Source organism: Amphiura filiformis, chromosome 5 (assembly GCF_039555335.1).
Source record: "Amphiura filiformis chromosome 5, Afil_fr2py, whole genome shotgun sequence".
NCBI lineage: Eukaryota > Metazoa > Echinodermata > Ophiuroidea > Amphilepidida > Amphiuridae > Amphiura > Amphiura filiformis.
This window is the reverse complement of record NC_092632.1, coordinates 14,020,296-14,047,847: the sequence shown is the minus strand read 5'-3', so window position 1 is coordinate 14,047,847 and position 27,552 is coordinate 14,020,296. Positions and strand designations below refer to the sequence as shown.

Here is a 27,552-nt window from a genome sequence, read left to right as displayed (position 1 = left end):
TAATGTTATTACACCATGATTTTATTACTGAGTTTCACGCCCCAACGGCGATCATCAACATATATATTACATGATATATGTTTTATTACATATACAACAAGTAAAGTACTGAACAAAGAGATTAATGTGTAGCATAATCTAACAATGCTAACACATTATAGACCATTGTTATTTGCCGTCATAGTGTGATTTCAAATTTTGATCATTGCGCAGTCAACTGGTTCACGCTATCTTTGTTCAAAAACACAATCAAAATGATCACAATACAAAGTCAATGGATTGCTAATATGTGTGCAAACTGCAAACCAAGTACGAACCAGTAACTAAGGTATGACATGTTCACCACAACGGCCACCTTCCTGCCGATAACACATTGATATCACCACTACAATGAAAGCGAGGTGAAGAAGGGTATCACATGATTATAAAATAACAAAATATATATTATACCCCACTTTTGCTGTTTTATAGTAAGTGATATTGATGTGATATTGATGTTCATCCCATCAGTAACAGGAAGCTGCTAATGGTCTAAAGATAACCCTGTGTTCCAATTATTCATAATACAAGTGCCTCTAGTCTAATTAGCATATAATACATATTGTAATCTTCAAACATTAAGGGATGGGGTATGAACGTTTGGACAGTATTTATTGTGGGACATTAGAGCACATCAGACATATCGAATTGCATTCTGAATATGAAGAATGTCCTTCTGATATCAAATAATTTTGATTGCTTGAAATTCGCAATGTAATACACATTTTATGGCAAATGATTAAAAATTTATATTTTGATATTTAATAGTACTGGAAGTAAACTTTATAAATCTGATGATTTATACTTAAGTGTATGTATGTGGGATGAAAAGCCGACGATCAATTAACATTTTTTTTTTTTTTTATTGAAGATATGGATATTTTATGATATCAGAAAGAAATTCTTCGTATTCAGAATGCAATTCGATATGTCTGATGTGCTCATGTCCGACAAAAAATACTGTCGAAACGCTCAAAACGCTCATTCCAGATCCCTTAAGACAATTACTTTGGTTGACATTTTAGGTAAGTTGCAATAATAATATAAAATTGAGTTTGTTGATGTTCATGAACACATATTTAGAACAGCAATGTGCTCTGCGCTATCTCACCGATAACAGTTGGTGACGAGGATACTCCTAGATTTGGTGTAACACATTGATATGACACTTGGCTAATATGCAATATTATACAATACATACAATAAAATATGGATAGTTATTTTCACTTGTTTGAAATGTATTATATTGATTCATAGATGAAGACCATTCCTTCTTTTCAATTTTGCAAATGAGCCAATGTATTTTCCTGTATTGTTTGTTGCAACTTCCATTCATATCAAAAGTGATTCTAATAGTTGAAATAATTATTAGGCCTAAATCCCATAGGAACATAATAGACCTATGTTGACATTCATAGTGTCATAGATATCAGCAGTGAATAAATAGTGAAAAAAATCCATCTTCAAATATTTCTTGTGTCGTTTCAGAGTCATAAAACATCACTCATAAATTTCATGCAAATGTATAAAAAGTACAAGTAAAAGTAGAATGCTGCCGTAGATAAATATAAGTTTGGCAAAAGTTTGGGTATAGCTCTTTGTCACAGCCATTTACATGCTTTGCATTTAAAGTAACAACATTCTGTAAAAAGAACTTGAAAACTAAGTGAGAAACATGCGCACTCAAATAAGCTAAAATAAAAAACTGGAGGAGCTGCGACTAAGGATGAGCGCACCTGAGGGAGTCAGAGTGCATAATTTCAAACTGATAGTTTTTTGTAGCATAGAGTGTATTACCATGGCATTTCTTGAGTCCTGTGATGTAAATATCTTCTTTCTTGAGTCTGTGGGTAGTGAAATGTCTAAATTCTGACTTTGTATTAAAGTATAAAATTAATAAGGCCCTAATATCTTTAGGGAACACCACAAATAATATCTTTCGGTTTAGATTTACAAGAATTATAAGAAAGAACTTGTTTCCTATTACTCAAGCAATTTTAAACCAGCCTAATACTATACCACAAAATCCATAGTGTTCCAACTTATTTACAGTAAGGTGTGATCTATGGTATCAAAGGCTTTTGATAAGTCAAAAGTATTCGAATAGTTTTCCACTACAGTATTTATTTAATCTACAAATTGAATATTATCCATGTATGATGAGTGACTACACCAAAAATCAAATTGATTGTCATTTAGTATTATTTTTATAAGTATCAATATTATTATTTTACATTAGAAATCTACATTTTACAAAATAAATTATTGTACAAATATAGCTATTTACTTATGGAAATAGAGATAAAATATGTAATATAATAGTTGATCCTTTCATTTCTGTGCTGTTTGGTCATCTTAATCTCTAGGCACAAGTTCAAGATGGATACCTTTCTCTGGATAAATGGATTTCTTGCCCAGATTGGCCACTTTGCTCAGATCCTGCAACAACAAAGAAAATATATACATTCAAAAATACAAATTGATTACTATACACTTATTTGCTGGAGCTGCTACACTGTGTTTCACGCATTACAGCGATCATCAGGCAACTGATTGCTGAGATGCACACACAAAGCTATTTCTTTTTCTTGGCACGGTTTGATGGTTTTGACCCGTGCCTGCACTTACTGATCAATTCTGACCTTTTATTTATGAAGCTCTTGAGATTGATTATTTTTATTATTTCCAGTTTTTCATCCATGCATAGGTTACACTGCCCTGATTGTCTTCTTTCTGTGTTTGACTCCCTTACAATTTCCCATTTAATTGAATATTCCTTGCCCTTCTTCTTTAATTCCCAAATGTGTTTCGATAGTTCTGTTTCTTTTTCATATTTTAAGTGCCTAAACGATTTTGTGTGGTTGTTGAATCTCTCTTTGAATGTCCCTCCCGCTAAGCCTACATATGATTTTTTTATGCTATCTGATTCTACTACTGCTTTATACGATTTGTGATGATAGGCACTTTCCTGCAGGGGGCAGCTATCTTTTTTCTGCAGTTGCATTTTCTCTGCATTTTGCTAGGTTTCTTGGTGACATTGTTGTTGTGCGTTTTGATTATTGCACCCATGAATACATTCAAAAATATGCATTCATACCATATCCATATTTTATTGATTACATTCACGTCCATGAAAATGAGAACCAAATCATTTTTCAGCCAATAACACAAATATATGTGACTGTACACCTCGAATGAGCCGTAAGTCGCCCATCGGTCAATTTTGTTTTATTTCTTGTTTAGAAAATATGTATCATAAGCTTTAAAATGGTATATTATTTGACTTCAAACGATATCCAGAAGCGGTTTATGGTTTGATGAACTTTGCTCCTTCAAAAAAATGGTATACCTTTTTCGGTTCTACATGTATCTCTTTTCCCACATTGCTGGTAATAAATTTATATTAAACAGTCATAATTGGCAGTCATTTCAAATCATCCCCAAGTCAACGAGGTTCAGGAATGTCCTCTCATTGTTAATTGTTGGTTATACATACCCAGACAAAATACAATGCTTTGTAACCCACCACTTGAACAGGATTTAGCCATAGCAAACAAAGACTACATATATTTTAGAATCCTATAGACATAGATAGAAGCTTATTATCCTCTTCAACAATAGGATTATTGATTGGTTTAAAAGGTGTTTGACTAGCGCTATCAAAATGAGATACATGCAGCACAGACTTGAGGTACCTATGCTATGAATACGACCTTCATGCACATTTTACACTAACTCAGAATACAATTCAGGACATTCATGGCTCATTCGTGGGTCACATATTGTGGTAAAGACTGACTGGCCATAAATCAAAGTCATGATAATATCACCATAACTGAATGGCAAAACAAGAAACATGGCTCTATAAAAAAGCATCATATTGAGAGGTATTTTAATTTTGTTCAAGTTGATTATGGAAATGAACCACTGTTCTTGAATTTTTTAACACTTCATCCAGGGAGTTCCAAAGAATGGAACATGCACTTTTTCTAATGATATGAATGGAAAAGATCCATTTCATTTAAAATTACATGATGACTTTCAAAGTTGACATCAGAATGTTTGAGGCAATCTTTTTTTAGTATTTTATTTACCGATATCTAAACATAAATACCCAGTTCTAGTGTGTCAATAGCATCAACAGGTTTAACAAATATTTGGCAAACTGCTGTATAAAGCACGGGCGTGTAGCCTGCCTATAGTTCACATAGGGTGCAACATGACATTTTCTCTAGCTCATATTAATTGTGCTTGAATATTAAAGACCATGAAGACATATAATTTTCCATTTTTGCAGTCCCAACATTTTTTAGTATTTCATATGTGTCAAGAAATAGGGAGAGCATACAGCTAGTCTTTCCAGCAGTACAGTTACATGCATGGAGGGTATGAAACAATTCAATGTATAGGAATGCTTTTAAGGTTGTTTGTTGTTTTTATGGTTACATATGGAGAGTATAATCAATGGTTTAAAACACTTTGAGCTTAAGGAAAATATTTCAGCATTAATGGGCAAGATCTGTTGGTTAAATTCAGAGTTACGCTCTCCCTTCAGAGGGAACATTAAGCTGTCGCTCCTGTGTACAGTGAGCCGTACCTGTACAATGTAGCTCACAGTCAATTTCAAAAGAGTAGGATGATAACAACTGTCCGAATCCTTCCTGGTGCTGTTTAGATATTCACAATCCAAGTATGGACATTCACATGTACTACAGTCACATGCATGGAGATTGTCAAATTCAATGTATAGTATCGCTTTGAGGTTGTTTATGTCGTTGTTGTGGTTAGATATGGAGAGTAAAATGGTTTAAAACACTTACAGGTGTACTGCCCGTCACCTTCAAGCTGTATTTCTGCAAGATTCGAACCAAAGCTATCTTGCTCTCCAAGATGGCAAATCTCATCCCAACACAGTTCCTTGGTCCTGCTCCAAATGGCATGTAGGCACACGGATGACGACCCTCTTTGGCCTCCTTGCTGAAACTAAAACAAAATTAACCAGTATTACAATTGTTACTCTTGTGAGTCTACCATTGTCCATGCCAAACAGTTTGGAAGGGGTCTATAAAATGAGCTCTGTCTATGAGGCAAATTCATCTCAAAATCTCAACATGCCAGGTTTGGCTGCATTCGGGTGCTTGTAACTCCAGAAGGGTATATCACAGATGGGTAGAAGTATACTTTTCTGGATCGCCATGACAAGAGGAATAATTTGGAGAACCTTTCAACAGCATTTGAGCAATTTGAATTTTGACCACTGTATGAACTTTGACCCACCATATCCATGCCCAATGCTGACAGAGGTCCAGAAAATTTATTTTTGAAGTTGGTGGTCTTGAGAAGCAATATCCATCAAAAACAAAACTATGGACACCAAAACAAGCTTCGGTAGCAAAATTGTGTTTGGCAGCCGGACTACTAATCTACTTGTGAAAAACAACGAGGTGGCCTATAAGCTTCATTCTAACAAGGTGTAAGACAATGCAAGACACAATATGGGACAGTGGTGTAGCTGGGGAGACTACCCCTTCCTTTGCATGCAGGCCGTCATATTATTTTAGATTTTTAGACCTTTTTGACCATTGTTGTTGAATTCCCCTTTCCCCCTGAAAAAGTCCTGGCTACTCCACTGATATGCAAGAATCTGAAATAAATGATGCAAGCTCCAGAATATTTACACACTTGATCAGTATTAGACTTACTTCTCAGGGTTAAATTTGTGTGGGTCATCAGGCCAGTACTCTGTACTGTGTTGGATGTCCCATGTATTAATAGCACAGAATTGACCTGCAGGGATTGTCAAGCCTTCATAGGTGATATCTTCATTGCAGCATCTCTTCAGTCTGCAATATAAATAGTGAACATACATTATACAATATACATATCCATCCACATATCTACATATTACATTTAGTAACTTTTGGGGACAGAATTAAGATATTAAATTGTACCAGGTGTCTCACATTTGTTTTTGACTTTTTGTATCAACTGTTTACATAGGTGCCATGGGCCACACATTCATGGCTTCATATCAGACTTTGTCTACATACTCCACAGTAATAAAGTACTTACATAGGTGCCATGGGCCACACACGCATGGCTTCATACCAGACTTTGTCTACATACTCCACAGTAATAAAGTACTTACATAGGTGCCATGGGCCACACACGCATGGCTTCCAACCAGGCTTTGTCTAGATATTCCATCTTGAAGACTTCATCATAACCAACAGGTTTATCGTCAGGAACCATCTCATCTATTTCATCCTGTACTTTCCTCTGTACTTCTGGATGTGCAGCCAGAGCATATGATACCAAGCTTAGTGTAGTTGACACAGTCTCATAACCAGCGAAGAAAAACACGATGCACTGAAAATAATAGACAAGAATTACACAGTGTTATCACACCCATACTAGCCTGGCTAAGGCACAAAGGATTGTATAAGCACATTGTTACAATGGTAATAACTATCAAAAGATGTTGGTAAAGATATTGAAAGGTAGTTAGCTAATGAACTGACATCTAGAAATTAATTTTTGAGTGATATAAAGCTCTATGAATTAGTTTTGACTATCAATTTAAGGTCAAATTGCACCAAAAAAGTACTTTTTAGAATTTTCTGACACATCTTAGAGGTGAACTCTGCTGTGGTCCTTAAAACAAGTAGTAGGTGTGTATGTGTGTGATCAACCAAAGTTCTGTCATATATACCTTCATTATACTGTCCCCAAAAAAGGGTTACTTGTAGACGTTTGAAAATAATCCAAGTTAAAAGTTAAATTTCCTTTTCAGGACATAATCTACTCCTGATTCCAAAATTATTTATGGAATTTGAGAGCAAAAAACACATTTTCTTACAATTGCATTCACAAAATTCTAAGACTTGGCGCAGGTCTAATCTTTCAAAATCATGATTTTAGGCTGAGAGTTAGCTCATAATTTTAACATTTTTATGTTACTTTTGATAATTGGTTATGAAAAAGGTTATGAAAAAGATTAAGAAAATGTGTTGTCCAAAAATTAGAATGTATAACTTGAACTCAGTCACAACATATCAAAACAATGGGTACAATTCTGGTTTACCCTGTGCACCCTGTGTTAAGTACAATTCTGGTTCACCCCGGGCACTCTGTAGTTTAGGATTAGGGTTAGGGTTGGGGTTAGAGTTAGGGTTATACAGGGTATACCAGAATTATTCCCAAAAATGCAAGTCGGCCCAAACTGAATCAAATGCAAGTAGAGTGCACAAACAAAGCCAGTCTCATATAACTTCTTTTTTTTAATGTGCCCAAACATTTTGATGTTCTCTATTTCAAAGGGGTGCTGAATCAGTACTAAATTTGGATTAACTCTGCACCCCTTCAAACATGGCACACCATTGCCCTCCTAGCTATGCCCATCCTGGGGATGGTCCCTTGTGCCTCTGCTTTTGAACATATGTACTGCATTCATAACAAATGACAACTTCAATACATGAGTGGTCAGACACAAGCCTTTTCCTATTCATTATAAGGGAGGACAGTTTTTATGGTCTACTTAGCTCAGCAATGCTTTGCTGTCTTCGATAATGGTTCATGTACGCTAGAGCGTTTGATAGGAACAAGCGAACAGTATACGAGTTTGCTGATATCTATCGGAGCGTTCAGCAGAGCAGCAGGATTATAAACACGGTCGATGGTAACACCAAAATCAATTTCCTTTGTGTTCAGTAAGTACATAACGACCCACTCAGCAACTACTCAAGTGGTCATTAAATAAGCATGTCTCTGGTCGTGTCTGCGCTCAATAGAAAGTAAATAATATGTGTAAGTTCATGTTTACATAAAGTGGTGTAATTAGGTTTCAAGGGGTTGTTAATTCAAAGCATGGTCGTAAAATTGATTCGATCGATATTTAGGTCAATGCTTTGTATCGGAGCAGAGTTGTCAATTGAGCGGAGCCTAAAAGAGTTTGCTACAGGCTTTAATGGGTTTGGGCTTTGATAAAAGCCAGGTACCTCTCCGATACAATGCGCTATCGAAGACAGCAAAGCATTGCTGAGCTCAGTAGACCATAAAAACTCTCCTCCCTAAGTTTATATAACTGACCTGTCCCATGAGCTCATCCTGAGTTAGTGGGATTTTCTTCTTGACCACTCCATTGGTCACTTCTCCATCACCAGCCTTGACTTCAGTCTCATCTCCTCCTGTTTCTGCAGCATCAAGCATCAGCTGAAGGAAATCCTTCCTCTGACAAGAGAATAAATTGGACTTTTCAGAAGCAAAAGTAACTATCACCATGCAGGGAAAAAAGTGAAGTGTTTTAGCACATGGACAAAAACACAGGGACTAAAATGCGCTGTTAAGAGTATTATCTGGTATGGTCATTAGGCCCTTCGCACTTGATTATTAGTTTCCTGTTTAAGATTTTGAAAAAGGGATGAGGTGACTTTTAATTATTAATTATTAATTATCTTTTATTTTCTTTATTTAGTTTGAACTATTACAAGCAACTATTGACTTGTTTTGACCAGAGCGGGCATTTAATTATTTCACAACAATATTTGATTTTATAAATAAGTGAAGGTGGAGTTGCACTCTTTGTTCATTCATCATTATTGTTGATATTATTAAAGTCAGAAAATGGCAAGTAGAAGTAGTTGAAAGTCATTTTAAAGGAGAAAATTTGAAATAAAAATAAAATAATTAATTATTTTGAGATTTTCAATTTTGGACGCGGGCGGTAAACAGGAAACTAATAATTAAGTGCGAAGGGCCTTATCAACAACTTGATAAAAATTTGCTTTAATTTCAAGTGAGTTGAAGTTTCCTGGGGTGGGATGGGGTAGGGATCTGCTGCTGAGAATTTGAAAATGAAGATTTGATTGTCCCAAGAAATCTCTCCGAGCCCCCCAAAAAAAAAAAAAAAAAACCCATAACAAATAAGTTGACAACAAAATGCATAGTTCATTGTGCATGTTAATTTATTTCAAATATAAACTTTCAAGGTACTTGAATAAGGAAAGGCTTTACATAGTTTCCTATATTGTAAATGTTAACATTATGTGTTTACTTATTTTTCGAGAAAAATTCTACTTTCAAACATTTAAATTACAAAACAAAATATTTAGAAATCAAAATTATACTTCTTCACTCTCAAATTTGGCCGTGCACTCACCAGAGCACTTTCATTAGCTCAACCAGCATCTTCCATGGATGTTTTTATTTACCTTTACTGCTACATAAGTATATCACTATACAAAATATTTATCTTTACCTTATTACTTGTGTTGCCTTCATCTTTTCTCAATTCCATAGCTTGCTTTACAATATTAGCAAAGAAATCCAAAGCTTCCCTTGGAAAGATGTCAAGTCCCAAATAGTCACATACTGGTGATAAAGATGGGATGAACACTGAAAAAAAAGTTGAAACATATGTGAATTATTTGATTAATATGATTTTTGAACTTGTCTGGAGTCATTGCTTAGTTTAATCCAAGGAGGTTATATAAACATAAAGCATATTGCATATAGCTATATATATTACATACAGCATTGTTCCTTTTATGCCAAATTGATTTGCCAACAGGCTATTTATGAAGTGGTACATTTTTTTTGGACAAAAGGGTTCCACCATTACATTGGTAATTATAATTGACCTGAAAGTGTATTATAGTACATTTAAGGGACCTTTGGACTATGTTTGCCTGACAAGAGGTAGAAGGTTGGATTTGAGGTGCATGCGCATTGGTTGAAAATGGTATTTAGAATTAGAGAATAAGCGATAGGAATTTTTTATTTTGCCTATCCTCTACCGTGTGATAGGCGACAGGCAGGTCCAATATTTTGAGTAGTGGATGCCGGCGTAGCCGGTATCCACTACGATAAAAATATTGGACCTGCCTGTATCATCATAGGTAGAGGATAGGCAAAATAAAAATTCCTATCGCTTATTCTCATTCTTAGTCAGTTAAATATTATTTTAATAACTGTAAACAATTTTTAAAGCAAAAACTAAGCTACCGTCATAAAAACTCCCTCATTATAAAATGAACGAAACTTGTTTACAACTTCACGTATTCTGTTGCGCGTATTGCTAGCGCGTTCGCGTAATCCGCACTAGTCTACGCATCCAGCGCGATACATACTCGCACCTCTACACGCGAGTTACGCATTATCAAGACGCATGATGACGTGGGGTCGTCTACGGCCTGATAGACGGCACCCGAAATCATGCGATTGTCCAATCAGAAATGTGTCTACGAACTAGACCACTCCCACTGACTAAGAATATCAAATGGAAGTTCATAGCAGCACCTATGAGCATCTGAAGATATATAAAGATGTTAATCTTTCGTACATGCTTCACACCTAACTCGTTTATCTACACACTCCACACAAGAAGCATATTGGAAAGGCTAGCATCGAGCGCGGCGATAGATGCAAGTATGAATACAACATCATTCAAGTGTTTAATCCCTTATAATCTTTAGGTCCGCGAAGTGTGAAAGTTTGTGAATGATGTTCTCTTTACATCAGTGGAGAATTATGGTATGCAACTTCATCCGCAGTAGGCATATTATGATACAATGCCATTAAATACTTGGACTAGAATCCAGAATCCACAGTCTTTTGACAGCAATGGTTAAGTAAACACTGTCTAAATATTAGATAAAAAGACAGCTTTGTACTACATACCTTTGGTTTAGGCCACGCACACAGAATATTCTGTTACTCCTTGACGTAAGTATCACAAATGCGGGCGTGTATCAAACACAATATGAATTTGAAAAATCCCAAAAGTAATAACAAGAGAATTATGCTAGATGCGCTAAACAAGAAACGTTTTTTAGGGAATACGCCTCCTGGATGATGCTTGCCAGAAAGTTTAAGAAGTGTCAACCCTCTCATTATTTTAATGATACCTACTTCTGATTAACATCCCTGGTCTTGTCATGCTGGTTTTGAAGATCAACTTGGAATTTTTCAGGAATAAATCATCAGGGTTCCTTTGGCAATCTGCTTTTATTCCAAATGCACAAGATGCAACATTGTCAAGCACATATCGACCAAAAACTCTGTAAGATTACAACAGAATTGGGTTATTCCAGTTGAAATCCGTACCCCCCATCACAGGTAGTGTGAATTTTTACCTGAATGGGTGACATACTCCATTTGAAATTTAGATCCCTTGTGTGAGATATTTAGGGCATGTCTTCCACAGGGTGTGCATGAATTTCAAATAGAATAGCCAGTTACAACAAAATAGTTTCATAGACAGAACAGAATTGACCTCTGATGGTCTATATCAGTAAGGTATTACTATGTTGAAAAATTTTTGAGAGTAAAGTGTCCCCTGAATACTTCTCTGTGTATTCAGTTTGACTTTTGTGTCATTCAGTTTGACATTTATGTTAAGGCAAACTGACTGCTTTTATTTTGTAATACAATGTTGCAGTGCAGGTTACAATGTAGCCATAATAATGTTAATTTAGATATTTGATCCAATGCCATACAAAAATGGTTTGTTGAACCAAATTAATATCTGACATTTTTGGTCAAGTTCTCACACTCTCTTCAATATTTCAATTACTGCCATCCCTAGGCAGTTTATAAATTTGCTGCCTTCTTCAGTTCAAATTAATAGATGTTACTTGAAAATAGAATTTGTCAACAAAATTAGGCTGAACTAATTTGGTCAATACAATCCCAATAAATCTATTCCATGTTGATATTCTTACTCTTTTGTCTCAAAACTTTCTCCATCCTTGTGTTTTTGATCTAGAATTTCCATCAGAACATCACAGCTGCTGTTGATAGTAGGAATCATCTGAAAGAAAATATAATTATAGTTAAAATTTAATGTATATAGTCAAAAAAGGTTCAAATTGAAAAAAAAAGGTCCACTTTTTTCAAAATCCACCTCCCCCTATTCCACTTTTTCAAAATCAGTCCCCAAAATAAATCCTGGTTACAGGTCTGTTCTCATCAAAGACACTATCAGTGAGCCATGCAAAGCAATATATTAATTATTTAAGGAATGGTTGAGTCAACAAAATTATCATCTTTTCTTATGAAAACACTTAATTGGCAAACAGGAGCAGCACAGCAGTGTGATAAATATGAAGCACCATTCAAACCAATAGCTACCAATGAGGGGTCTCTGAACTTCCTTGCAAACAAACAAGCAAACAAACAAACCTGTTTCATCTTTGAGCCACTAAATGTTGGACTCACATAACTCCTTGCTCTTTTCCATGGTTCACCACTTACTGAAAGAAGACTATCTGACAGGTACGGCATTTTGAAATTAAATGTTTTGTCCTGGAAAAACAAACATGACATTATCCATTATCCCATCTTACATTGCCTTTTGTTAGTGCATCGCTTGTAATTCAGCCATGGCAACACAACCGGCAGAGTTATTTCTTTTCTTTGTTGCTGCCCTGATGGTAACCCAGAACAAAACAGCCAGTGCAGCAATCACCCTGGTCATTATCAGTGGCCTATCTGCCATTCTCTGCCGTACTCTAAGTGAGCTTAACACTGCTACATCTACCAGTGCTGATGTGACGGACACACCCCATCCACCTGTTTTCATAATCCTATCCTGTCCTTTCTGGTTCCCCTACGCATTGTTTTGTAGCTGCATGATCATTATTAAGTTGTGCTCAACAACAGCAGCTTGAGCATCAGCTTGGATGAAAAAAGAATTAAACTGAGAGGTTTTATGACGGCAAATAGCGCTCCCCTACTTTACTATACCCTGACAATATCATAAACACTTTTCACCTGGATCACCAGGGTCACTAAATGGCCCAACCGTCCCTGCATGCATGTAATGTATAGCCTCGTATTACTAGCCTCAAATTATTAGCCTTGTCTTGGTCTCTAATTATTGCAAGGCTTAACTAATTTAAATAATTAGGCCAATTTTTAGGTTAAGACCAGGCTAATAATTTGAGGCCAATGTTTTGAGGCTAATATTTCGAGGCTAATGATACAAGACAAGGCTAATTATTCTATAGTCTACATGTATATATCTACCTCGAGTCAACGGCACTAGCTTTGAAGTTCAGCGCGTTGATCATGTGTTAGCTTAGCATTACTTGGTGCATGTGCATACTTTTACACACGCGATCAACGTGTATACACAAGAAACTACGCAAAGCCAATGCAGCACACGCTGAACTTCAAAGCTAGTGACTCAAGGTAGATATACAGACTATAGGCTAATTATTTAAGGCTAATTTATCAAGACTTATCTAATTTAAATAATTAGGCTAATTTTCAGGCTAAGACGAATCTTATTCTCAAGGCTTATTTCTGAGGCTATTTCCGCGGCTAGATTGAGGCTAAGATCAAGTCTAAAATTGTCAGGCCAACATGTCCTCAATTTTGAATGACTGTCTATTTTGACCTATTTTTCCAAGATGGCGCACATCAAGTGCTATTATTTGGACCCTTTCCAGCAAGTAGGCTATACACCTTATGTAGCCAGTGTCAACATTTTCCTAGCATATGGAGCTAACACCTCAGCTATTTAGTTTTTCAAGATTTGATAGTAATGGAAACAAACAACCAAATGTTAAGTAATTTATCGCCATTTAGATATTTTTGAAACAACAACAAAATATGCATCACCTCTTCCACAAGTCAATCTCTTACACAAGACATACCACCATATGCTTGATTGTGCATTGAGTTTGTGACTGACCTCATTTGCACGAACATGTGGCTTATCCTATAGTATTATATTAATCCTTGGTATTACATCACAAGACGAGGTCATTATGATATCAATAACCTGCATTTGTATCCATGTGTTTACAAATAATAAAAAATATGTTTGGATTGCACCTTATTCATGAGATGATGAATAAATCCTGATACCTTTTCATTTTATATTACAATCGCAACTTTACAGTACAACTTCAGATAAGCCACTTACTCTGCTATCAAAATTGGGGAAATCTTTGATGAGTATCTGTCTAGCTATATCAGCATCGCAAATCATCAGCATTGGGATCTTTCCAAAATAAGTACTGAAAAGAATACAATATACAAGCAAGTATACATGATTAAAATAAACAAAATGAGCTACACACAAGTGAAGTTATGCCCTGTTTTGGGGCGCCCGCAACGGCGGGGGCACCTTATTGGCATGACTTTGTGAAACTCTTCTAATTTCACTCTTGCTAGATTTACTTCGCAATTGTTTTGCTAAAAGTATGCCCAGCTTAAAAATAAAACCACAATTTGCTTGGATTTTATTTTATTATTATTTTCTGATATGCACGGGATAAAATCTTGTGCATATTCTTTGTTTTTAAAATACAAAATTAATGAACTTATAAAAATACCAAATAAACCGAGACCTTTGACCTTTGTATTGGCTTAAACCAGTTTACCGCCTCTTAGAACCCGATAGACGGTGACCAACACTATGGACTATAATAGCCTAATCTCAATGGTATAGTCCAATAACCTCAAATAAACAATCATAGTGCAAAATTTGACATAATTTGCAGAGTATGAGTTTTTGTACCCAAAGTTTCAAAGTCATTCAATGAATGTACAAATGTATTGGGGTTAAAGAACCGTGTGCTAATAGATGCGCATGTTGTGGATCCTAGTGCAAGTTGACCATAAAAAAAAAAAAACAAAGATGTTCTTTTCTATTTACTGTACAAAGGAATACCGACCCTATTTTTGGAAATTCCTGCTAAGTTTTTTTTTCTTTTCAAATTGTTGCATTCTGAAGATGTAAAAAATGTATTTCAGAACTTGTGTTCAACATTTTAGTTGTTTTGTAATGTTAGTTGATTCATTTTGACACCAAAATTGTCTGATTTTTCATATTTTGAACCTTAATACAAACTGTATAGAGTTTGCTAGTAATAAAAAAAAGAAAAAAAAAAAAAGAAATCCATGACCGACCGACCCAATTTTGAAAATTCATTTGAGGGCAAGCAAACAATTTTTTTTATTGGCCAAAGATCAAACGAGACAGTGACTATACAATGTAAACATGAGCAACGCCATGTTTTTGAGTAGTACTGATAATGATAATTGCACGCTAATTAAATCTGAATATACAATTAAAAAACCGCTTATTTTGTAAACAGATAATTACTCTGTGATTATTTATGGAAGAAAGTTAATGGAACTGCTCTCATTGAAATAATTGATATATTAAACATTTTGTTTTGTCAACAATGAAAATCCGTTCACAAATAAAGTTTTTACGACATTTGACAATTCAATTCATTCAGAATATGCAAGATTGGATCATGGAGGTAGTACTAGCTACTACCTCCATGATTGGATTAATTAAGTAATCATGCAGTCTTTTTGATTTAATGTGCTTGTAACTAAATCCTGTTATCTACCCAGCAATGTTTGCTTAACTTAATGGTACAAGACAGAAAAGGCAAACAGACAGAAATTTAGAGTTTTAAATTAGAGAGTTGACAGGAAGTTGTAAGAGTTAAATTGTTATGGACATGATTGGTGTAAGCGCGAAAATGTTGAATGTCAGATCAAAGTAATGTCAATCACAATTCTGCGCCAAAATTGTTACAGGTCATCTGAGGTGGACTAAGTATATATTTGGATTGTCAGAACACCTTCCCTAATCAAACACATTTCTCTTGCATTTGATCATCTTCTACTCTTCCCTAGAAAAATCATTAAATACCAAATCTACACACCATGGAATTCACCATATCACATCCAAGCTCACATTGGGCGCCCCATTCCTTTTTTACAGGAATTTTTATTTAACCTTTGTTTATGAGAGAAGTGTGACCCAGCAGTACAGGTATTTGACTCTGGTGAAAGAGAGCCTGTGGTTCAGTTTCTGGTGGGGGAAGAAATCACCCACTCTCTATATGACTGCATTTGAATTGTGAGGCAGAGACAGTGAATGACAAACCCAGTGGAAAAAATTGGTTGCAATTTGGTTGTTTTGACAGAGTCATAAAATTAAGTCATATTGGTTGTATTCTGGTTGACTGATAATAGTACTGGTTGTGATATGAAATATTGAAAAACAGTAAAGTGACATCAACATCATATTAACGAAGTAGTATGTTACCACAATGTTGCCGACATCAGCAATGTTAAGTTATACAAACTTTCATATTAAAACCAAAACATGATCAATGTTTATTTTGTCCACTGGATTTAAGACCTCACAGTCAGTTCCATGCAGGGTATATAATGCCTGGCTGTATGTATACCCTACCCTGGGCTTCATGGGAAAACAGAGTCTGACACTGTATGAACCACCAAGTTCAAATGATAATAAGGAAAACCCCTAAAACTGACTATGCACTAGTGCATAATGTGAGAATTATGCATTCCTCTTAAAATTGGATGACATTTTCAGAATCAAAATAAAATAATAACACTTTTGGGTTCAAGGTTATTGGATCCTGTCCATGTCTACATTTTGTAACATGAGAGTCAAGGAACAGAATGAATATACTGATTAAAAGGTGTTAGAGATATATCTCTAAATATGTAAAAGGTGTTAGAGATATATCTCATATTATCATAGGACTATATATCATAGGGTAGCACCATAAAATTTTAAAAAGCGCACTAATTTATAGTGCGATACGCACAGGCAAAAAGCCTAGACGTTGGTCCACAAGCCTCAGCACACTTTACAGGTTGTCGCTGACCACTACGGCCCCACATCATTCCATAAACATTTAATTAACAACAAATCAGGGATTTTGCTGCTTCAAGAGCACACACCCTACATTCCACAAATAACCTTCGCAACCAGGATCAGCTCCTCGAGTTTCGTACGGGTTACAACGAGACAACTAGCAGTAAGTACCTTGTCCAAGGGAATTTCAAGCTACATGTAACTCAATTTTTCCATGGAGAGTGTACTAGGCACTACCAGGGTTCGAACCCGCAAACTCTCACACCATAGTCGAACGCCTTATCGATTAAGCTAACTTGACTGCTCCAATCAGGGACTTTGCTGCAGTCAAGTTAGCTCAAACACACACACCCCCACCCTCAACACACACCCACACAATTCTGAAAAACAAGTAACTTACCCATAAAATTTGCCATATTTCTTGGTCCAGCAGTCCATTGCTTGAAAAAGTCCCTGTCAATTCAACAGTTTAATATGTTAATAAGAGTTCATCATTAGATTGACTACTGCCACATCATGAGATTATAATAGGATTACATGAATCCAACTCCGAGGTGAAGGGGAGGCACTAAAGTTTGGTTTAGGTAGTAGTGTGCTGCTGAGAATTTGAATGTGGGCCCATCAATTTGCGACCCATCCATATACCAAAATAATTGGCCTAGGAAATGGGGTAATTGATACACCTAATTGTCGAAAATGCTACCCACATTATTATGTTATATGTTTGTGGCACCTCCTCATATGATCATTCTCTCTCTACACTGTACTCACCATACAACTCTATTGTGATTCTCTCTTAATAATCACTTTTCTCTTAAAGTCATAATACACAATTTCTGTCAAATTTTAATTTGGTTATTCTTTGCCAAATATAAAAAAATTTTAGTAACAGTCAGGAAAGTTTACCAGTCATTTCAAGTGTAACATTTGCATACTTTAAAAGGCCTTTTTAGAGCATTACAAGGTAACCCATAAATGTGGCCCAAAATTGTTTACCCCACTTTGACCTGCCAAAATTTGCCCTCCCCCCTTTACATGTAAGTCCCCTTTCAGCTTAGGGCTTACCTAATAATTCTTGCTTCCTTCCCATTTTACCTGCCCCCCCCCCCCATGGCTCACAATTATTGTACAGCCACTAATTATTTAAAAGATCTATGGTTTGGATAATGTATTACTTACTTTGGTGAAAATAAAACTAAGGTAATTTCCAACAAGTGGTAAAGGCATTGGGCCTTTAATTCCCATCCTCCAAAAGTGTGTCAGGCTGTATAACTGATGGCTGCAAAGAAATGTGTGATATTAGATTTTTGTTTTGACAGGGAATATAAATTTTGCAGGAAATGCTTTCTGTTGAAGGTGACAGCTCAAAATTGACCTTCAACGCTACATTAGGGGTGGTGCAATAATTAGGTGTACCCCGGTCTGGTGAATTAGGTGGGGGGGGGGCAAAGATTTTTGGCAGGCCAAAAAGGGGGCGCAAGCATTTTTTGGCAGGTCAAAAGGGGGGCAAGCAAATTTTGGCACAGATATTTTGGGCACCCTTTCTATATTACGCCCTAAAAAGATGTAGGAAAACATTAGGAACACATTCAAATATGCAAAATTTCCTGCTCGCTGCGCTCGCATTATATGATAAGACAATTTAAGGTTTTAAATTCAGTTCCCCAAAATCTTGCATGTGTGGGGGGAGAGAATTTTGGCACATCAAAAGGGGGGTAAAGGTTTTTGGCACATTAGAAGGGGGGGGCAAAGATTTTTGGCATGGCCAAAAGGGGGGGCAAGCAATTTTGGCAGACCATTTTGAAAATTCACCACCCGGGGGTACACCTAATTATTGCACAACCCCTTAAAGTTTTAGAAATGCACTCTGGCTGACATCATGCATTTTCAGGGCAATTAAATCCCTGGGAAAGCTATGTAGTGTACACAGAATAGATAGCTACATATAGGCTTATAATGGAGTGCTCATCTGTATAAGGGTGAAATAAGGCTCCGAAGGTGACTGTGCTGGTGCTCTACCAATGAATCACATCAAGGATAGAAAGATGATACAAAAGGACACATAGATTTAAAATAGAAAGATTAGAGCCAAGTATACTACTTTTTAATGTGGGGAACAATTAGACAAAGACAACCCAAAAGATCTTTTGTTGATTTGTATATGTCCAATGTATCTTGGAAATTTTTGACCTGTTTTTAAAAGTGGACTTTATATTGCTATTTATAAACTGTACGAGATGAAAATATGTGACCTGTTCTGACAAAACAAAAACAGGAACAAGACGCATTTTTGACATTTCATGATTTGAATAAAAATGTAAGCACTAATTTTAAATAAGGTTCGCTATCTCTAATTCTAAATAAGGTCCACTAACTCTAATATTAAAAAAGGCTCGCTATCTCTAATTTAAAATAAGGCCTATCTAATTTAAATTAGAGCTAGCGAACCTTATTCAAAATTAGAGATAACGGGCTTTACTTTAGATTAGAGATAGCGAACCTTATTTGAAATTAGAGATAGTGGGCCTTATTTAAAATTAGTGATAACGAACCTTAGGTATAGCGAACCTTAATCAAAATTAGTGATAGCGAACTTTAGAGATAGCGAACCTTAATTAATTAGTGATAGCGAACCTTAATTAAAATTAGTGATAGCGAACCTTAGGTATAGCGATCCTTAATTGAAATTAGTGACAGCAAACCTTAGTGATAGCGAACCTTAGAGATAGCGAACCTTCAATATATTAGTGATAGCAGGCCTTATTCAAAATGAGTGATAACGAACCTTATTTAAAATTAGTGATAGTGAACCTTATTTAAAATTAGTGATATCGAATCTTAGAACTAGCGAACCTTATTCTGAATTAGTGATATCGAACCTTAGAAGTAGTAGACCCTTTTTTAGGTATAGCGAACCCTTTTCTCTATTAGAGATAGCGGCATTCTCATCTCCATAGACTTTACATGTTAGTGATAGCGAACCTGGGAGATAGCGAACCTTAAGAGATATCGGTGCTTAGAGATAGAGGGATGTTGAGCTCAAAACATGGCTGGCGACTTGTTCCAGGTTTTGTTGGAGCTGGTCACATATTTAAAATGAATTTTTTTTTAATGAAATTGCTCCCCGAAATGAAATGCACACAGCCTACAGAAAATAAACTATTTTTTAGCCTAATAACCATTAGGCGGAAGCAGGCAGAAGCGGCTTATTTAGCATTAGTTACAGCTTTGGATATTGAATTATTTTATTTATTTTTTACACAACTTACCCAGGTAAAATTTGAAGAAAGGATGTGGGATTTTTTCAAAATGGTATTAGGCAAGGAGGTTAGATATAAAGGAGAGGAAATAGATTATGTAATGCTTTGTTCTTTTGATGCAGATTATCAGAAATTTTCCTAAAATTTTTGAAAAAAGGGGGTCTTTTGGTGATAGGAAAACAAAAAGGGGGTCATTGGGTGAGAGGGAGAGAGTTCAGAAAAACAAAAAAGAGGGTGATTTGGTGAGAGTGAGTTGAAAAATGGGGGTCAATTTTGGCTGCACATCCACATCACCCATTTTTAGTGAGCGCCCCCCTTCCGGGTTATACCGTGCTTTGTGAGTGATTTAATAAATAATGACAGATTGACGATGCATTCATGAATATTTAAAAAGTTACTTTAAGCTTTAAAAAGTTACCAGCCAGCCGGGTCGGCAACCAGACTGCTAGTCAGGAAAGTTACCATCCCAGCCAAATAGTTGCAGGCCAATGGCAGGTGACCGGTGCTTATTTCGAGCGCTGATGTCAGTAGGCCACAAAAAATATCAAAGACCCTTGATCAGTAGTTCAGTACTGTTAACTTACACAACAAACAGTCCTACAGCTGTGTAGATCAACATCCATGTTATTGATATCGAATCACTCACTGGTATTTCTTCTGTTTCCATGATTGTTGTAAATTTTCAACTGTGGAAGTATAAAAAAAAACAAAGCATGATAATCTGAAACAAGAGCTATATAGAAATTGTCATGCGAGACATGACACACAAGCCGACCTGTTAATGGGTCAAGTTTGAGCAATTTAGAAATTTGACCTTTGACCCTAAACTTTGACCTTTGGGGTCATAAATATTTTTAACATGTTTAGAATGTCGTAAGAATAATTCCTGTTGAATTTGAGCTCGATTGGACCAATTTCGAAATTTGACCTTTGACCCCCGGATGGGGTCAACTGCTCTTGCATTGTGCTTAGGATGTCATAAGAAAGATTCCTGGTGAATTTCAGCTTAATCGGAACTTATACATGGATTTTGATTTTTTTAAATTTTTGATTGACCTTTTGACCCCCTTATTGACCTTTGACTTCAAAAAAAAAAAAAAACCTTACGTACACCGACAAAATGCATTGTTCCAATTTTAATTAAAAAATTCTAGCATGTTTAGTTCTCGAGATAAAAATTCTTGAAGTTATTCAGCTAAAAACAGAAAGTGACCCCTTAATGACCTTTGACCCCCAAAATAAAAATACCATGCATACATCGGGGAACACTGATCCATGTATGATGGTTATATTATTCTGGTCTGTTTATCTTTTGAGATAAAAATTTTTTGAACATTTTTGATAATTTTGGTTTTTGACCGGAAGTGACCCCTTAATGACATTTGACCCAAAAACTGTAGGCATCCTAAAGACCCTGGCTAGTAGCGATGCATGTGTGCTAATGGCGACTCTCTGCTATATAATTTGTAAAGACAGTGATTTTTGAATATTTTTAGCTTTCAGACCGAAATGACCCCTTAATGACCTTTGACCCTTATCTGTGAACACCCTATAGACACCGACCAAAGTCAAGTCACATGACCTAAGCATGTCACCATCACATGTTATTTGTGGAAGAAGATACATTTTATAGTAAAATCGCATTTTAGCCATTGTGAGCAGGTCAAAGGTCAAATGGAGTTCAATGTCATGTAACATGTGGGGACATGGTCAGTGGTGTTTGTGACCAAGTATGATCAAAATCGGTCAAAGCATAGCAGAGCTAGGGCGAAAAGTGGCAAATCACGCAAAATGTCACGTTTTGCTAAGAAAAAGCAAAAAAAATCACGTTTTTGACCATTGTAGCTAGGTCAAAGGTCAGATGCAAGTCAAAGTCATATGACATGTGCGGGCAATGCCAACGGTCCTTCTGACAACGTTTAGTTAAAATACGTCAACCCGTGACTGAGTTATACGTACGAATGTGGTCGACAGAAAGAAGAAGAACGCCAAGACAGTACAAGCCGACGTTCGTCGTCGGCTTGTAATTATATTTTAAATTATATTTTACAAACGTGAACTACTTAAAAATCAAGCAATGTATAACCCCAGGGGGATACTTAGTACAAATGACCATACGGGACGTGCGCTAATATGGGTAGCATTTTCGCCTTTTGGTATATCAATGACCCCTTTTTCTAAGCCAATTTTGGCATTTGAATGGGACCTTTTTAATTTTTTTTTTGAAAAATAGCCCAATTTTGCCTCAATCTTGACGACATTTTCTAAAAAATTTTGGGAAAATTTGTAAAACTAAGACAATTTGGGTTCAATTTGGCCGAAAATTTTGACTTTTGGTATATCAATGGGTCCAAATTTCTTGAAAAATTGATATATTTATGGGTCCACTTTCAAATTCTCAGCGGCACGTCCCCACCAAAATCAAACTTGAGTACCCCGGTGTATAACTATTTTTTTTGCCTGTCAGTTTTGAGAACTAAATAGGCCCATGCCCAACATGGACTCCCCCCCCCCAAAAAAAAAAAAATCTTGGCTACGTCACTGCTTGTATACAAGCCAAGGAGGAATGCACTCAGTTGGATTTTCACCTAGCAACGTCTTGTGTTATTTTTCATAGCAAACAACTTTCTTTTTCAACCACATTATAGTTTACACATTATAGTGTTACTCCTCATACTCTAGGACTAAGCTATCTTCTCATGTATGTTTTGTTATGTTTATGGGCATTCAGAGATCCACCAATCTCGAACTACACTATTTCACACACACACAGGGGAGGTAGTTTTCTTGGTCGGAAGGGGGGAAATAAAAATTCTACACACGTCTGGTGGAGTGGGGCAAAGACATTCTGGTTGCAATATTTTGACCCAGAATTATTTGTGGAATATAAAATGTAGGCTATACATATACCATTTTATTTATAGAGACTGTAGGCTTCATAAAGTCTTTGAGTTTCAAAAAGGGCTTTATTTGGGATACTGTATGCATGTAGCATGCAAAAACACTATTTTGGCCCATAATTAGGGTGAATTTTGCTTTTCCTTTTTTTCTCTTCCACTTGTTTTCTTTTTTTCTTCTTTCTTTTCACTTGTTCTCGTTTCCCCTTTTTTCTTTTGACTTCCTGATTTTCTATTTCACTTTTTGCCAGGGGGAACTTTTCTTTTTCATTTTGTTGGGGGAGGAGAGGGGAGGGAACTCTTTCCCCCTGCTGGCTATCCCACTGCACACATGGCATCATCTTTACAATTTTAGAATACCATAGTAGCTCTAAGTTATCACACGAGTTCGCCCAACGAGTGTGATAGTTCCTTATATTTCTTCTTCTTCTTCCTATGTACGTGCATACCTCAAATTGAGTATTGTCACACGGGCTTAACGTGCACAGTTTTTTTACCTATGCACGATCCTGGAACCTAGGATTGATTGCAGATATCAGAACCGGCCTTCTCTTTTCGAATAGCTCTGACACTTAACGTGCACAGGGTTTGGCTCTTCCTGTACACGGGACCAACGGCTTTACGTGACTTCCGAATCATGGACGAAGCATATACACTATACGGTACCTATATCTGCACATGCTAAGCAGTGTATGGGGGAAAGAAGAAATTCTTCAATTAAAATTCTTGAAATTAAATAACTGAACTTATAATTGGAGGATTCCCGAGGAACTTTTTGAGAGTGAAGAGAATTTTCACCAAAGGCAAGCCCAAGGCTCGAACCCTCGTCGATCGTATCTCCCGGCCGGCAGCGCAATGCTTTAACCACTCGGCCATCTCGCCCTTTACAAAACAGTGTGATGTGAACACAACAATACCAGCAGCTTTGGTGGAAACATACATGATTATGATGGAAACAGGACGGTTCGCACCCTTTCAATTTCGGACCTGTGCACTTTCGCCCCCTTTCAATTTCGCACCCGTGCACTTTCGCCCCCTTTTTAAACCGCGGGTAATGTGCTGCTGTTGATTGATGATGCTCGATCGATCGCTTCAACTCCCGGCAGTACAGTGGGGTGTTGTATGTGTATAGTATTGGTTGACTGTTTAGTGTTGATTGTCTGTGTTTGCAGTACCGGTACTGAGTCCAGCGTGTACAAAAGCAAATAGTATGTTTACCCGGGATGTTGATGGACTCTCCGGTTCGATTGAATTTAATAGGCCTATATTATTACAATATATTAAATATGCTTCGACTGAAGATTGGTATTCATTATGTTTTTGATTTGTTATTTTATTTTATTTTATTTTATTTTATTTTATTTTATTTTATTTTATTTTATTTTATTTTATTTTATTTTATTTTTATTTTATTTTAGGCCTATTTATTATTTTTATAGTATTATTATTATTTTCATATTATTATTATTATTATTATTATTATTATTATTAGTATTATTATTATTATATTATTATTATTATTATTAGAATTATGTTACCTTATTAGTACTTTATTAATAGCTATATAATTTAGTGTTGAATTATTTATGGCCTATAAAATTTATATAGGGCCTAATATTGATATGGCCAAAAATTTGATGGCTTATAATTTTATCCCATCTTTATGTTGCCGAATTGATCTTCTTTGACATGAAACTAATGGGAAAAAAATATTTAGCAAATTTATCAAAGACAAATGCGCACAAGCAAAACAAACGCCTGGCAGCTGCAGCTTTGCGATAATGCTGTGCGAGTATTAGCTGCCACTAGTACGCGAAAGCGCCGGGCGTGACATGGGTTCAATCAATGCAATGGTAGCCCTACGGTGACTAGGCAGTAGCACGCATATATTCGTCCCAGAACATACCCGTACCGGATCGATTGCTTGACAAGTCTCCAGGCCACGCAGCATCGTGACTGTATACATAAGGTGTGACTTCTTCAACCCATTATGTAATGAATGACTTACGGGAAAGCGCCGGGTATGGTGTGGGTTCAATTAATGGTACCATAAACAGACACGCAAAAGTGCCATATGATGATATGCCTAGTGACGTACGATCGATTGCTTGACAAATTGGGGGCCCTGCGGCCGCGTGCCGGTATAAACTTGCCAAGAAATCATACAAAGATATTTATTTACGAACAATATGTTACGATTGCACATTGAGAAATATTGCAATTGCATCCACATTCTTTGCCAAATATAAAATATTATTAATCAGGTAAGTTTTCTGTTCGTTTTAATGAGAAATGTAAATAATGAACCAAATGTTTTAACTTTTATGTCTTTTAATGAATGATGTACTTTGCCTGTGTTCTTAATTAATTTAATATATATATTTCTACAAGTATTACGTAAATTGTATAAAACAAAGAAATGTAAATACTTTTAATGAAATTTGATATATTTGATGTATGATTTTTTGATGTTTATGTTTTTAAAAAATTCTTACATATAATGGCCTGTGTATAATTCTACAAATTGTTATGTATATATATTGTTTTCATGACACAGTGCCCCTGTAATAGCAGATTTATCTGAAGGGTAACCCTGTATAAATATGGTTTTAATAAATAACATAAGTAAATAAACAAATTTGTGGAAAAAATGCTATCCAATTCTGCATTGTAAATCATTTATATGTTCATGATTCATTTTGTTTACCGGCCTGTCAATCACGGACTCATTATGACGATGCTTCATATCTTACGCGGTATCTTAATCCGCTAAATACTTTATGCCGCTGCTTTGTCTTTTGAAACATGTCTTGTTTTTGGATGTTGCTGCACATAATAATTTATTTCTATCAATTAGATTTGTTCAGTTCATCTTAATTTCTTTGTATTTAGTTTTTTTTTCTTTTTCTTTTTCTTTTCTTTTTTATCTTTCTTTCTTTCTTTCTTTCTTTTTCTTTCTTCTTTCTTTCTAACACTTACACATTTAAGTATTTATTTTGCAACTTAGCTACAAATATTATGAATTGCAACTAAACACAGAAATGCTATATTCAATTTATTATTATATCATTATTGTTATTATTACTGTTATTATTATTATCATCATTGTTATTATTAGGGGCTGTGCAATAATTATGAGCCCTGGGGAGGGTAAAATTGGGGGGGGGCAAGAAATTTTGACGAGCGAAAGGGGAGGCAAGCAATTTTGGCCAGCCGAGAGGGGGGGCAAGTGATTTTTGGCACACATTCATGTGGCACCTTTTAAATAAAACGCTCTAAAATGCTTAGGAAAACAGTACGGAAGCGCTTTATTATCCTGCTCGCTCCGCTTTCGCAACATATATCTAGACCATTTAAGGTTTGAAAATTGGGGTCCCAAAAATTTGGCATGTGTAAGGGGGGCAATGAATTTTTGGTGGGCCGAGGGGGGGGGGAAAGCAATTTTTGGCGGGCCGAGGGGGGGCAAGCAATTTTGGTGGATTTCGAGAATTAACCTGGGGAATAATTATTGCACAGCCCCTTATTATCTTTGTTATTATTATTCTTATTCTTATTATTATCATATTATTATTATTATCATCATATTATATTTTTAAATTAACTTTGTTTATATTATTATCATTGTTATTATTATTATTATTATTATATTATTATTATTATTATTACTATTATTATTATTATTATCATCATCATCATCATCATATTATTATTATCATCATATTATATTATTTAATTAACTTTGTTTATATATTTTGTGTTACTCCCCATCATCATCATCATATTATTATTATCATCATATTTATATTATTTAATTAACTTTGTTTATATATTTTGTGTTACTCCCCCATTGGATTTTGTGTCATACTTTCATTGTTTTTAATTTTATCCATTGCTTGTTGACACTTGTATCCTTTTGGATCCATCCTTTGGTCGTCAGTTGGAACAAATTGGCCTGTAATATATTCTGAGAAAAAAAATTGTTCCTCTATTTTGTTTTAAAATATCCTTTCTTTCCTTCCTTCCCGGGTTTATCATGACTTTATAAGTGCATGCCTGACAACTTTTGCCCAGTACTATAAACATACCACGCCGCATCGCCGGAGTTCAAGCAATCGATCGTGCATCAATCAACAGCATGACAGCAGCACAATACCAGCGGTGGTAAAAAAAGGCGAAAGTGCACGGTGCGAAATAGAAAGGGCGAAAGTGCACGGGTCCGAAATTGAAAGGGTGCGAACCGTCCAGCATTCATTATGATGAAATCAGATATGTTCCCTCAACTTTCGCTTTCAGCACTCTCTTTGAGTGATTTTCCTTCGTTCATATCTCAAAACACCGCATACCAATGTATAAAATACACATACATTGTACTATCAAGCTATCTAGGCAAATACATGAAATAGGCATACTCACCAGCAGCAAGTTGAAGATCGTAGGGCTGCTAGTGCTAGCAGCTAGCAGCTACAGCTAGTAGAATATCTATACGTGGCGGCGGGCCTGCTACAGAATTAGACTTGTACTTGAGTTGTCAGTTGAGCTGAAAAATATTGACATCGGCGTTCAATGCTTCGAGATCTTGAGATTTGCGTGATTTACATAGACCTACTGTAGAATTCTCAGTGTTTTAGTGACTGTTATCACTGTTATGGTTATGGAGACAGTACACGTAATTCTTTTCACAATTTGCATCATTCGT

At 35.9% G+C, this 27,552-nt stretch overlaps 1 protein-coding gene across 1 annotated transcript; it reads right to left on the bottom strand.

Moving 5' to 3' along the window:
* On the bottom strand, positions 1-27,552 carry LOC140152681 (cytochrome P450 3A24-like). Its single transcript, XM_072175136.1, has 14 exons — positions 27,270-27,552; positions 20,544-20,645; positions 17,879-17,978; positions 17,100-17,152; positions 13,970-14,063; positions 12,220-12,342; positions 11,760-11,848; positions 10,948-11,096; positions 9,296-9,432; positions 8,128-8,268; positions 6,188-6,408; positions 5,742-5,882; positions 4,860-5,022; positions 1-2,478 (listed from the first exon to the last, which is right to left on the bottom strand). The coding sequence occupies exons 2-14, from the start codon at positions 20,624-20,626 to the stop codon at positions 2,395-2,397; spliced, it is 1,578 nt and encodes a 525-aa protein (XP_072031237.1). The 5' UTR covers positions 20,627-20,645; positions 27,270-27,552; the 3' UTR covers positions 1-2,394.

Excerpts from the sequence above, each read along its gene's own strand:
- LOC140152681 (XM_072175136.1), bottom strand. The coding sequence starts at position 20,626 with ATGGAAACAGAAGAAATACCAGTGAGTGATTCGATATCAATAACATGG. Across the intron at positions 12,343-13,969 it reads TCCCCAATTTTGATAGCAGA|GACAAAACATTTAATTTCAA; the intron begins GTAAGTGGCTTA and ends TTGTTTTTCCAG. Across the intron at positions 6,409-8,127 it reads AGGATGAGCTCATGGGACAG|TGCATCGTGTTTTTCTTCGC; the intron begins GTCAGTTATATA and ends TATTATTTTCAG.